Source organism: Ranitomeya variabilis, chromosome 4 (assembly GCF_051348905.1).
Source record: "Ranitomeya variabilis isolate aRanVar5 chromosome 4, aRanVar5.hap1, whole genome shotgun sequence".
Taxonomy (NCBI): Eukaryota; Metazoa; Chordata; class Amphibia; order Anura; family Dendrobatidae; genus Ranitomeya; species Ranitomeya variabilis.
The window spans coordinates 742,437,098-742,449,885 of record NC_135235.1 but is presented as its reverse complement, the minus strand read 5'-3'; the positions used below and the strand labels follow the sequence as shown (position 1 = coordinate 742,449,885).

The following is a 12,788-nucleotide window of genomic DNA, read 5'->3' as shown; positions in this document are numbered from 1 at the left end:
GGGAGCTAAGGGTTCTATTCACTAGGCCACTCCCCACCATAGTGGGTAAACTGGGGGTCAGGCAGGAAGTGAGATCAGAAGCTGACTGGGTTGGAACCAGGCAACACCTTGTGGCAGAGGGTGTTGTGGGGGAAGATACAGTAGGGTCTCTGTCAGGGGTGGGATCCTGACAGAGGCTTGGCAACTTGAGCGAACGTAACGGGACCGTGCCTGCTCAGGATAGCGGCGGTGCCCAAGAAAGGATAAGAAGCGAGATAGATTGTGCTGAGTGAGAAACGAGATCATAGCAATAGGAGAATACCAGTAGGAGTCGTGCTGTAAGACCAAAGCAACATCCTACTGAGGCGCACAACCGGTGGCCGGAACGCCGAGGGAGTATCATAATATCCAGCTTCAAGCAATACTCTAAACAGCGGCAGGACAGTCAGTCTAAGGCGGGCTGTCTAACTCAAATCACCTATGCAGTCTTGGGGGGCAACTTGTGGAGAGGGGCGACTCTAGGGTCCCGGAAGAGCTCCGAGCCTACCCGTCAAACGGGTGCCGTCCTAACCAGAACATCAGGGAGGGACGGAGGATTAGCAGAACATCATCTAATCGAGTTGTGAGGGAACTTAAGAAACAGACACAACCGTTGTGGGGTACTTTCCGTAAGCACAGCAGGGAAGGACCACAACACATAGCGCTAGGGGGAAGGCACAGATTTCCACCTGTGAAGAGAACTCTGGAGGTGCCATTGGACCGGCCGGACTTGCGCAGCCTGGTGAACCGTATTCCGGACTGAGGACCCAGAGATCTTCAGTAAAGAGGTAAAGAGACTGCAACCTGGTGTCCTCGTTATTTACCGCGACCTGCACCCCACAACTGCACCATTACCGTCACCACCATCTACATCTACCTACCTATTCACTGTGCGCCCCACGGCAGGGTCACGGACCGGGGCGTAGCCACCGTGACAACCCCAGAGCAGAGACTCAGAGGCCCGGTACCGGGTACCCCTCGGCCCTGCGGCGGTGGGGGCGCTACATATACATATATATATATATATATATACATACATACATACATACACACATATATACAGTGGGGCAAAAAAGTATTTAGTCAGTCAGCAATAGTGCAAGTTCCACCACTTAAAAAGATGAGAGGTGTCTGTAATTTACATCATAGGTAGACCTCAACTATGGGAGACAAACTGAGAACAAAAAATCCAGAAAATCACATTGTCTGTTTTTTATGTTTTTTTTATGTTTTTTACCTATGATGTAAATTACAGATGCCTCTCATCTTTTTAAGTGGTGGAACTTGCACTATTGCTGACTGACTAAATACTTTTTTGCCCCACTGTATATAACATATCGGTGTGTCTACAATTTCCAAAAAAAAATTTATATTCTTCCTTTTTTTAATGTCTAACTATGACATCTGAGGAAGGTTTTTAATAACATTTTGTTATCCATTATAGATAAGGGACATGCCCGCCATATGGGACCTGGCCGATGAGGCCTATAAAGACAAGTATGCCGGTGAAAATTGCTGGACGAGGATTGTACGTGACCTCTATCCGCATTATGACAGCTACACCTATAGCCTGCAGCAGCAAATTAGTAAGTTTTTTTTTTTTACACCTTGCAGAATTTTTTTTTTTAAAGGGAATGTAATGCTCATATTTTATTGTTTTAGATAAAGAAGTCAGACAGCGTTGGCGCTCAGTGCGAGACCGCTTCCAAAAATTTCTGACCAGCCAGTCCAAAAGCGGGTCTTCCCCGGTGAAAGGGAGCTTCAGCTTGTATGATGAGCTAAGTTTCTTGATCACAAGCAGGACTTTGAGAAGGTGATTTGTTAAAACTAAAGTGAATGCAGTACTTATGAATATAATTTATTGTATCAAACTTAAAAATTCCTTTTTTTTCACAGCACTGAAGGGAACATTCCAGCTCCTGACCCCGTAGAGGACTCAACAGCTGAGTCAGCCGATGACGCATCTGCTTTGGGCTCACAAGACTCTATCCCTGTTGTCGCTGGCACTTCGGGAATATGTTCCAGTGCAACATCTTCGGCTGACCAAAGTGATGTGCCAAGAACCCAAGAAACCTCTGTTGTTCCGGTGCCAATAACAGTCCCACCCCCCAAAAAAAAATTAGGCAAAAAAAAAGAAGATAAAACCACAAAAAGAGTCAATGAGACCATTGATCTTCTGAACAAATCGGCCAAAGAAGATTATCTTGATCTTTTTGGGTCTACTATTGCAAACAAGGCACGGTTATTGGCACCGGAAAGACTGAGCAAATTCATGAGCTCTGTCCATGCCCTTTTGGACGCATTCGAAGAACCTGCACCAATTGCCCCACTAGCGGACATTGTAACAGGTATCACACGGAGTGTGAGACCTCCACCACCACCACCACCAACACCACCGCCACAGCCAATGCAGCATGACCAACGGTATCACCGGCCTACCAGCCAGTACTATTCTGATACCAACTCTGACCACTTTTTATTTGGCCAAGAGTATACTATGTTAAATTAGTTACAATGTTGACAGTCATAATGCTGTTCCATTATATTCTGTCACACTATTTTTGAATACCCATACCCAACAAGTTTTTTCAGAAAATCAACTCGTGCTATAATTGTGATTTCTTTAAAAAATAATTAATAAAAGAATGAAGTTAAACAAAGCAAGGACTATTTTTTTCATACCTTTTTTAAATGATTTATAACAAAAATTTGGATTTTCACCATCCCATAGTGTATTTTTCAAACTGTATTTACTAAACTCCCTAAAATTTGCCTTTTCTTATTTTTAAAATAAAATTTCTTGGACCTATAGAATATACGACGAAAAAAATATCTTTCTAGGCCTACAACTAATGACTGGGCTCTGATGAAGCCACTATGGTAACCCTCCGTTCACGGGATCACACACACACACACAATTGGCCCTCAGCATTACATAATCTCTTTTTCCCATCACTCATAATTAGATTAAAAAGAAAAAAAAAAGTATAATTTGAAATAAAGCCAAAAATAGTTAGATTATAAATTTTTTTTAATAAGTGAAAAGAAAATACCAATTTTTTACCAAAAAAAGTGAAAAATTATTCTTGGTCTTCACTTTAATTTTCAGTGTTCGGGTTATTTTTCATCCATCCTCTGCTGGCCCGGCTGCACATCACCGACACAGGAGTATTGCCAGTGCACGGCACCTTCTGGACTCATAAAGTAGTCAGTGAAGGTTTCTCTCACACACACACCGGAGCTGGATGGTCTTCCCAGACCCACACCGACCACTGGATTCAATACAGGCTGCTGGTGCTCCACATCTATGTCAGTGCTGTAGTCACGAGCATAGTTGTGAAGCACACAGCAAGCCTTAATCACCATGTCAACGGTGTCAATGTCCGGCTGGATGGGTGTGTGAAAGATCCTCCACTGACTACTCATGATACCAAAGGTGCATTCCACATATCTTCGTGCACGACTCAGCCGATAATTAAAAATCCTCCGTAGGGCATCCAGTCCCCTTCGTGGGTATGGGCGCAGCAGGTTGGTAGTTAAAGCAAAGGCCTCATCCGATACCCTCACAAAGGGTACTGGATGTGTGGAACCCGGCAAAGGTCTTGGGGCTGGGAGCGTTCCGCCATCTTGAAGAATTTGCGTCCCAATCTGTGAAGTTCGCAACACCCGAGAATCCCCGGTACTACCATAGGCACCAACATCAATGGCAACAAATTTGTAATGGGCATCAGCCACCGCCATCAGGACCACTGAAAAATACTTCTTATAATTAAAGAAGCGTGATCCTGATCGTGGTGGCTGCTGAACCCTTACATGTTTACCATCGACTGCACCTATGCAGTTTGGGAAATTGGCCACAGACTGAAAGCCTGCTGCAACCTGCAGCCAAGTCTCCTCGGTTGGGGAAGGGATCACGATGGGCTGCAACTTCTGCCAGATGACGGTACATGTGCACCTCACAATTTGAGAGATGGTGGATTTACCAACTGTAAATTGGAGGTGCAGGGATGTATAGCTCTCTCCTGTGGCCAGAAATCTGCAAGGAAAGAAAAGATTATTAGTAATGTCACCCTCAAGTTAAAGGAAACCTGTCAGCAGTTAGGGCCGCTATGTCACCGCCTTTCTGTTTTTTCAAGAACCTTTTACAATGCTGCCAATAACTCCCCAGTCAAACTTCCCCAGTCAATGTAACAATGCAGTAGATAGGTTGGTTTTCAACATGTTCTATAGCGGGAAAAACTACTGACAGGTTTGTTCCATATGTCACAATACTAACAGTAAGGACTAATTGACCAGTGATATCTGTGTACAGGTGTGTAACTGTGTCAGACATTAGTAACACATGGATGGCCACCATGGAAGAAGAAACGCGCTGGTCACCAGCAGCACGTGATAAAGAGTTTGTGTGCTGAGCCAGGGAGAATAACGCGATCCTCTTCATCACCTTCTGCTGTTCAACAGCACTTTTCTTTCGTGGTGGCCAGCCATGTGTGTATGTGTTTGTGTACCATGCACCCGGAAAATGTAAAAAAGAAAAAAAAAATTTACATAACACCTAGCTGACCTGTGCGTACACCCAAACATTGGACTGTGATCACACATACGCGAGATACGGCCGAATCTCGCCGGTGAAATGACTCCTCTTGCTTCTGGATTCCGGAGCGGAGCGTGCACCCACATAGCAACACATGGAGCTGCACGCTCCGCTCATGAGTGTCGGCGCCAGAGGTGGGATTTCACCGGCGAGACTCGGACATATATTGCGTATGTGTGATCCCAGCCGTCAAAGGGAAATTGTCCCCACCAAAATCGAGGGTGAGGTAAGCCGACCAGCATCAGGGGCTTACCTACAGCATTACAGAATGATGTAGATAAGCCCCTGATGCCGGTGGCCTTAGCTCAGAGTCGATTTTGGGGGGGACAGGTTCCCTTTAAATGGTCATCTGTCAGTGTCTCCAGGACACGGGAAAACTTTCACCACACGTACCGGAGACATTGACGTGTCAAAGAGTACTTATGACAAACAAAACAAAAAATTGAAAAATACTTACCGCAAGGTGATGAGCAGCCTTTCCTCAGCAGAGATGGACTTCCGCATCACAGTGTCCTCGTATGTCAGCTCAGCACGGACAACAGAAAGAAGATGATCAAAAGCGGGTATGCTCAGCCGACAAAACGCTATGAATTTCTCTGGGTATCTGGAAAAAAGGAGTAAAAAGGTTCGGTCAGACATGGATAAGTTTACAGGAAGTCATTTCACATAAGAAAAACTTACCTCCTCAAATCTTGATATAGCACATTAAAATGTCCCTTCATAGTTCTTTGTTCCACTATTGGGTGTACCCACATTTTTCGTCTTCTGGTCTGCGACTGTAGGAAAAATATGCGTTACTGCACAACACAGTCAAAAAAAGAGACATGTAATATTATTGTACACATGGTGTAGCTTAGGCTTCTTTCACACTTCCGTCGGTAGTTGCTGTCACGAATCATCAGCGCAATGTACAGATGGAAGTGTGTGCTTTCACATTTCCACCAGACTGCTGGGTGAAGAAATAGCATGAGAGCGATATTTCCTGCTAGGCATGCGCAGTCTGAAACAGTGGATGCAACGGACAGAAAATAGTTCCCTTGAACGTTTTTCAAAGACGACGGTTTGCGAAAACCCGACGCATCCAGTGCACGACGGACGCAACGTGTGGCCATATGTCACGATCTGTTGGCAATACAAGTCTATGGTAAAGATACGCATCCTGCAGGCACATTTGCAGGATGCATTTTATTCCCAAAAGGAGGCATTGTGAGGGGAACAAAAAAATGAAATGTGCAATTAGCCAAGGCTTATTTCACGCATCCGTCAGTACGCCGCCGTCGTCAGCGCAACATACCGACGCATGTTGTGCAAAATCTGTGCAATGTGGGCAGCAGATGCAGTGTTTCAATGCGTCTGCAGCCCATAGTTAAGTCTGAGGGAGGAGGGGAGGAGGGGGCTGTGTTCCGGTAGCGCCTGCACACTTTAAAATTGCAGGACCCGGAGTACGAAAAAGTGTTCCCTTGAACGTTTGTTCGCTACAACGGTCCAACAAATACCAACGCATACAGTGCATGACGTATGGAACGTGTGTCCATACGTCGCGATGTGTCGGTAATACAAGTCTATGGTGAAAAAACACATCCTGCGGGCAACTTTGCAGGATGCATTTTTTCCACAGAACGAGGCATTGCAACGCTTGACAAAAGCCGGAAATGTGAAAGTAGCCTTACCTGCAATCTTTGCTGGTTCATATACTCCAGTAAAACCCCAATCATCTGGAGGCGTTGTGGCCTGCGTATCCGGACAGAAGTTTTCAACATGCTGTTCGGTATGCGGTGGGCTACTTTCTTCCCTGTGTTCTTCATTACCAGCACTCATGGTGAGGCATGTCAGAAAGTGGTTATGGCTTTCCAAAATGGAGATTGAGAAGAGGTTGGACTAGGAAATGACATCACGTAAATATATATATTTTTATCTCTTTATTTAGCTTTAAAAAGCTGACAAATCAGCATAAAAAAACGCACAAAAAACGCACTAAAAACGCACTACAAAACTGCACCAAAACTGCACTGCAAAAAACGCACAAAAAACGCAGCTGCGTGATCTGCCAGAAGATGCAGATTTTGTGCAGATTTTGTGCAGAAAATTCTGCACCAAATCTGCATCGTGTGCACATGGCCTAAGTCTCTTCATGGAGTCTTCATTAGGTGGCTTGCGTGGATTAACTAAAGTGAGTAGTCCAGGCATTATAGCAGGCTTGATCTATAATAGCCCTCAGATATCCACAATCACGGAATCTCTTTTTCAGTTCCTTAGACTTATTGTCATAGTCAGTGTCCATGGAACTGTTCCTCCGTAATCTGAGGAATTGTCCCTTAGGAATCCCCCGTTTTAATGAGATCGGATGGTGACACCCTAAGTGAAAATTTTGTTTGGGTTTTTTTCTAAATGCAATGGCGGGGTTCCTTTACATATAAAGAAAATATTAAGTCGTGGTGGGAGGTGCAGTCACTAGAAAATTACATGAAACAAGGTATTGTACCTAGGGGCCTTAGGATCAATATTTATCCAGGTTTAACCCCTTCCTGACCTGTGACACAGCGTATGCGTCATGAAAGTCGGTCCAATCCGACCTGTGACGCATAAGCTGCTTCACAGAATGATCGCGTCCCTGCAGGCCAGGTGAAAGGGTTAACTGTAATTTCACCCAACCTGCAGGGAAAGGGGGAGTGGTACTTCAGCCCAGGGGGCTGGCCTCAACCCCCCCCCCGTAGCTACGATCGCTCTGATTGGCTGTTGAAAGTGACGTTTCACTTTCAATCAGAGCTATCGTAATATTTCAACAATGAAAATTGCTGAAATATTACAATCCAGCCACGGCCGATGCTGCAATAACGTCGGCCATGGCTGGAGACTGCGATCTGCCACCACTACCGATCCACTGCCTCCATTCTCCGTCCTGTCCTGTCCTGTGCTCTGCACCCATCTGTCCTCCTGTCCACTCCCCCCGCAGTCCGATCTCACCCCCCGCTGTCCGATCCCACACCCGCATACTTACCGACCTCCGGTGTCCCTCCCGGTGTCCATCCGTCTTCTGCATGGGCGCCGACATCTTCCAAAATGGCGGGGACATGCGCAGTGGCAGATTCATTCCAGGTACATTTTGATCACTTTGATAGGTTCTATCACAGCGATCAGAATAAAAAATAATAAATAAACCCCCCTTTATCACCCCCATAGGTAGGGACAATAATAAAATAAAGAAAATATATTTACTTTTATTTTTCCACTAGAGTTAGGGTTAGAACTAGGGTTAGGGCTAGGGTTATGGTTAGGGCTAGGGTTAGGGTTAGCACTAGGGTTAGGGTCACAACTAGGGTTAGGGTTAGAATTGGGCTATATGCACACGGTGCGGACTTGGCTGCGGATCCGCAGCGTATTGGCCACTGCGGATTCGTAGCAGTTTTCCATCATGTTTTCAGTACCATGTAAATGTATGGAACACCAATCCGCTGTGCCCATGGTGTGGAAAATACTGTGCGGTTGTATTTTCCGCAGCATATCAATTCTTTGTGCAGATTCTGCAGCTTTTTACACCTGTTTCTCAATAGGAATCCACAGGTGAAATCTGCACAAAAAACACTGGAAATCCGTGGTAAATCCGCAAGTAATACGCACTGCGCTTTACCTGCGGATTTTTCAAAAACTGTGTGGAAAAATCCTCACACGAATCCACAACGTGGGCACATAGCCTTAGGGTTAGGGTTGGAATTAAAGTTAGGGTTGGGGTTGGAAATAGGGTTAAGATTAGGGTTAGGGGTGTGTTGGGGTTAGGGTTAGGCTTGTGGTTAGGGTTATGGTTAAGATTAGGCTTGTGGTTAGGGTTAGGAGTGTGTTGGGGTTAGGGTTGAGATTAGGGTTAGGGGTGTGTTGGGGTTAGGGTTGTGGTTAGGGGTGTGTTGGGGTTAGGGATGTGATTAGGGTTATGACTAGAGTTGGGATTAGGGTTAGGGTTAGTGTTGGAGTTAGAATTGAGGGTTTCATCAGGGGTCTCCAAACGCGACATGGTGCCACCATTGATTCCTGCCAATCTTGCGTTCAAAAAGTCAAATGGTGCTCCCTCCCTTCTGAGCCCCGACGTGCGCCCAAACAGTGGTTTACCCAAACATATGGGGCATAAGCATACTCAGGAAAATAGCACAACAACTTTGGGGGTCTAATTTCTCCTGTTACCCTTGGGAAAAATAACAAAATGGGGGCTAAAAACTTATTTTTGTGTGAAAAAAAATGATTTTTTATTTTCACGGCTCTGCATTATAAATTTCTGTGAAGCACTTGGGGGTTCAAAGTGCACCACACATCTAGATAGGTTCCTTGGGGGGTCTAGTTTCCAATATGGGGTAAATTGTGGGGGGTTTCTACTGTTTAGGCACATAAGGGGCTCTGCAAACATTACGCCCGCAGACCATTCCATCAAAGTCTGCATTCCAAAATGTCAATACTTCCCTTCTGAGCCCTGATGTGTGCCCAACCAGTGGTTTCCCACCACATATGGGGTATCAGCGTACTCAGGACAAATTGGACAACACCTTTTGGGGTCCAATTTCTCCTGTTACCCTTGTGAAAATAAAAAATTGCGGGCCAAAAAAATAATTTTTGAGGAAAGAAAAATGATTTTTTATTTTCACGTCTCTGCGTTATAAACTTCTGTGAAGAACTTGGGGGTTAAAAGTGCTCACCACACATCTAGATTAGTTCCTTGGAAGGTCTAGTTTCCAAAATGGGGTCAATTGTGGGGAAGCTCCAGTATTTAGGCACACAGGGGCTCTCCAAACGCGACATAGTCTTCGCTAACGATTGGAGCTAATTTTTAATTCAAAAGTCAAATGGCGCTCCTTCCCTTCCGAGCCTTGCCGTGTGCCCAAACAGTGGTTTACCCCCACATGTGAGGTATTGGCGTACTCAGGACAAATTGCCCAACAAATTTTAGGATCCATTTTATCCTGTTGCCCATGTGACAATGAAAAAATTGAGGCAAAATTTTTTTTGTGTGAAAAAAAGTACTTTTTCATTTTTACGGATCAATTTGTGAAGCACCTGGGGGTTCAAAGTGCTCACTATGCATCTAGATAAGTTCCTTGGGGGGTCTAGTTTCCAAAATGAGGTCACTTGTGGGGGTGCTCCAATATTTAGGCACACAGGGGCTCTCCAAATGCGACATGATGTCCGCTAAAGATTGGAGCCAATTTTTCATTCAAAAAGTCAAATGGCGCTCCTTCCCTTCCGAGCCCTGTTGTGCGCCCAAACAGTGGTTCCCCCCCACATATGGGGTATCGGCGTACTCAGGACAAATTGTACAATAACTTTCGGGGTCCAGTTTCTCCTTTTACCCCTTTTCCCTTCCATGTTGCTTCTGCTGCTGTGAAGCACCTGAAGGGTTAATAAACTTCTTGTATGTGGTTTTGAGCCCCTTGAAGGGTGCAGTTTTTTTAATGTGTCACTTTTGGGTATTTTCAGCCATATAGATCCCTCAAACTAACTTCAAATGTGAGGTGGTCCCTAAAAAAAAGTGGTTTTGTAAATTTTGTTGTAAAAATGAGAAATCGCTGGTAAAATTTTAACCTTATAACTTCCTAGCAAAAAAAAAATGTCTTTCCAAAATTGTGCTGATGTAAAGTAGACTTGTGGGTAATGTTATTTATTAACTATTTTGTGTCACATAACTCTCTGGTTTAACAGAATAAAAATTGCAAAATTTTCGCCAAATTTCCGATTTTTTCACAAATAAACGCAAAAATTATCGACCTAAATTTACTACTAACATGAAGCCCAATTTGTCACAAAGAAAAACAATCTCAGAATCGCTATGATCCGTTGAAGCGTTCCTGAGTTATTACCTCATAAAGGGACATTGGAAAAAATGGCCAGGTCATTAAGGTCAAAATAGGCTGGGTCACGAAGAGGTTAAGGAGTAGATCTACAAGTTTATTAGACAAGTGGGAAAAAGAAAGCATAGCTTCATCTTTGAGGTTTATGCAGATCCTGCTAGAGGAGGAAAAGACCACCTTTGAAAAATCCTCAACTAGTTTGAAAGAAATAATTGACAGCATTTTAAAGTTTAAAACATCCCCTGAGTTTACAATAAAAGTTGAAAACCTGAAACTAGCAGTTGAAAAATACCAGCTGTCCTTAAAGGACAAAAAACATAAAAAGTTTATCAAAGACCTTACAGATTTTAAGGTGAAGAAAGCCTACCCTCCATTGAACAATACCCAGACAAATATTAGACCCAACATGATTGATATTTCCTCGTCTGACATTGAGTCATCAGACCCTGAATATCACTCAAGATACCCCTTTAGACCCTTTAGAAGACCAAAAGGAAGGGGGAAAAGAGGAAATACAAGTAGATGGCGAAGCTCAGAACGTATGGAACAGGGACAAGCATATGCGTCATCCTCATCGGGTGCGTCATCAGCCGCTCCCTCTTTTTTAGAGAATCGAGACATACGATACCATTTCAGGGTCGTACGATTGCACACATCAAATAAAATTGAATGAGGATAGAATACCTGAAAATATAGTGAGACGTCAAAAAGGGAATGACGGAAAAAATAACATCTATCAAATCATATTTTAACATCAGATGAAAGACAGATTTTAATGGCAGGTATGTCATTTGTTCCAACATCAAAATTTGATCCATTCTTGTGGGTCAACAATATTAACCTCTTTCTGAGGAAACTCAGATGGAGGAAGTTCTTTGCTCAAAATGACAGGACAAAATGTCAAGAACTAGGTATAGAAGCGGATGAATTAAGTGATGTACGCCTTCTGATGGAACTAGCAGAAGAAGGAGCCAGGGGGATAGGGGAAGGTACTTTTACGGACCTGAAACCAAAAAGCACAAAAATGTCACCCCTAGGAGAACAGGGCACTATAGATATTTTTATGAAATTGGTAACAGAGGAAATTAAGAGGATTAATCCAAGAAATAGATCAATACCTTCTTCTAACATAACCGAGTGAAAAAATGCCTTGACATCAGGACGGATCTCTGGGTCGACATCTGGATCCTGAAGGTTGAAGCTGTCTTCAACGGCAGTCTCTTTGCAATGGTCGTGAAGGAACTCTGCTCCTGTTAACCAAGTAGAGGTTGTGAAGGCACTAATGGACACTGGTCTAGTAGCAAGGTCTGCAGGGTTAAGATGGGATGGGACATGCTGCCATTGCTGGGGTTTAGAGGATTTCCTGATCCTTTCCACACGGTTGCTGACATAGACGTAGAAACGTTTCGTCTGGTTATATATGTAGCCCAGAACTACCTTACTGTCTGTGTAGAATTTTGTGTCATCCACTCGAATATCTAGTTCGCTCTGTATGAAGTCTGAAATCTCTATGGCTAGTACAGCCCCACAGAGCTCGAGTCTGGGTATGGTGTGCTCGGGTTTAGGAGCCAGTTTAGCCTTTCCAAACAGAAATCCAACATGGGCTTCATTGTTAGAGTCTTTCAAGTAAGCGACAGTGGCAATAGCTTCAGTGGAAGCATCAGCAAATACATGAATCTCTTTCCTTTGACTCGTAGCTAGGGATGCCGGAGTGTAACAACATGGTATGTGGATCTTATCCAAGGTGCAAAGAGATTCTCTCCATGACTTCCACCTTAGCAGGAGCTAGCCTTTGTATAGTCAGAGGTGCGACAAACCCAAGTGGATCATATACACTGCTCACCACTGACAGAACCCCACGCTTAGTAAATGGTTTTTCTGCACCACTAACCTGAAAGCTGAAGGAGTCCTTTAGCAAGTTCCACCTCAGGCCTAGGCTTCTCTGCAGTGAGATGAATCTAGATAAGGCCTGTTCTCTGTTGTTACGAAGCCTGGTCCTTGAAGCATTGAAGGGTAAGGGAGCAACCCAGCGGCCAGATTCATTTTTGAAGAATCCACTGTCCATCATATTAAGAAACTCCTTCTCTTCTATGGATAAGGCGACTTTGTTGTCATCTTTTGCTGTGTGAAACACTGTTCTCCATAAGTCATCACCGTAGGTAATGGGAATGATGTCAGGCTCCCGGATGCAATCAGAGAACCTTTCTTTTACTCTTTTACTTCGTAGTGATGAGGGCATGGCTTAAAGTGAGTTGCACGACCATTTTGGAGCACATACGTTCTACAGGCATTGACTTCGGATGCCTTGTGACATACATCGCCCACGATTACCCAGCCTAGGTTGAGTC

The 12,788-nt window shown here is 44.2% G+C and overlaps 1 protein-coding gene across 1 annotated transcript; it reads left to right on the top strand.

Moving 5' to 3' along the window:
• The first annotated feature begins 1,466 nt into the window (after positions 1-1,466).
• On the top strand, positions 1,467-2,675 carry LOC143769355 (uncharacterized). The gene is made up of 3 exons (XM_077257835.1): positions 1,467-1,604; positions 1,681-1,831; positions 1,915-2,675. The coding sequence occupies exons 1-3, from the start codon at positions 1,472-1,474 to the stop codon at positions 2,525-2,527; spliced, it is 897 nt and encodes a 298-aa protein (XP_077113950.1). The 5' UTR covers positions 1,467-1,471; the 3' UTR covers positions 2,528-2,675.
• The last annotated feature ends 10,113 nt before the right edge of the window (positions 2,676-12,788 follow it).

Bases quoted from the DNA above. Each gene is read 5' to 3' on its own strand.
- LOC143769355 (XM_077257835.1), top strand. From the start codon at position 1,472: ATGCCCGCCATATGGGACCTGGCCGATGAGGCCTATAAAGACAAGTAT. The intron at 1,605-1,680 runs GTAAGTTTTTTT...TTATTGTTTTAG, and splicing joins TAGCCTGCAGCAGCAAATTA to ATAAAGAAGTCAGACAGCGT. The intron at 1,832-1,914 runs GTGATTTGTTAA...TTTTTTTCACAG, and splicing joins ACAAGCAGGACTTTGAGAAG to CACTGAAGGGAACATTCCAG.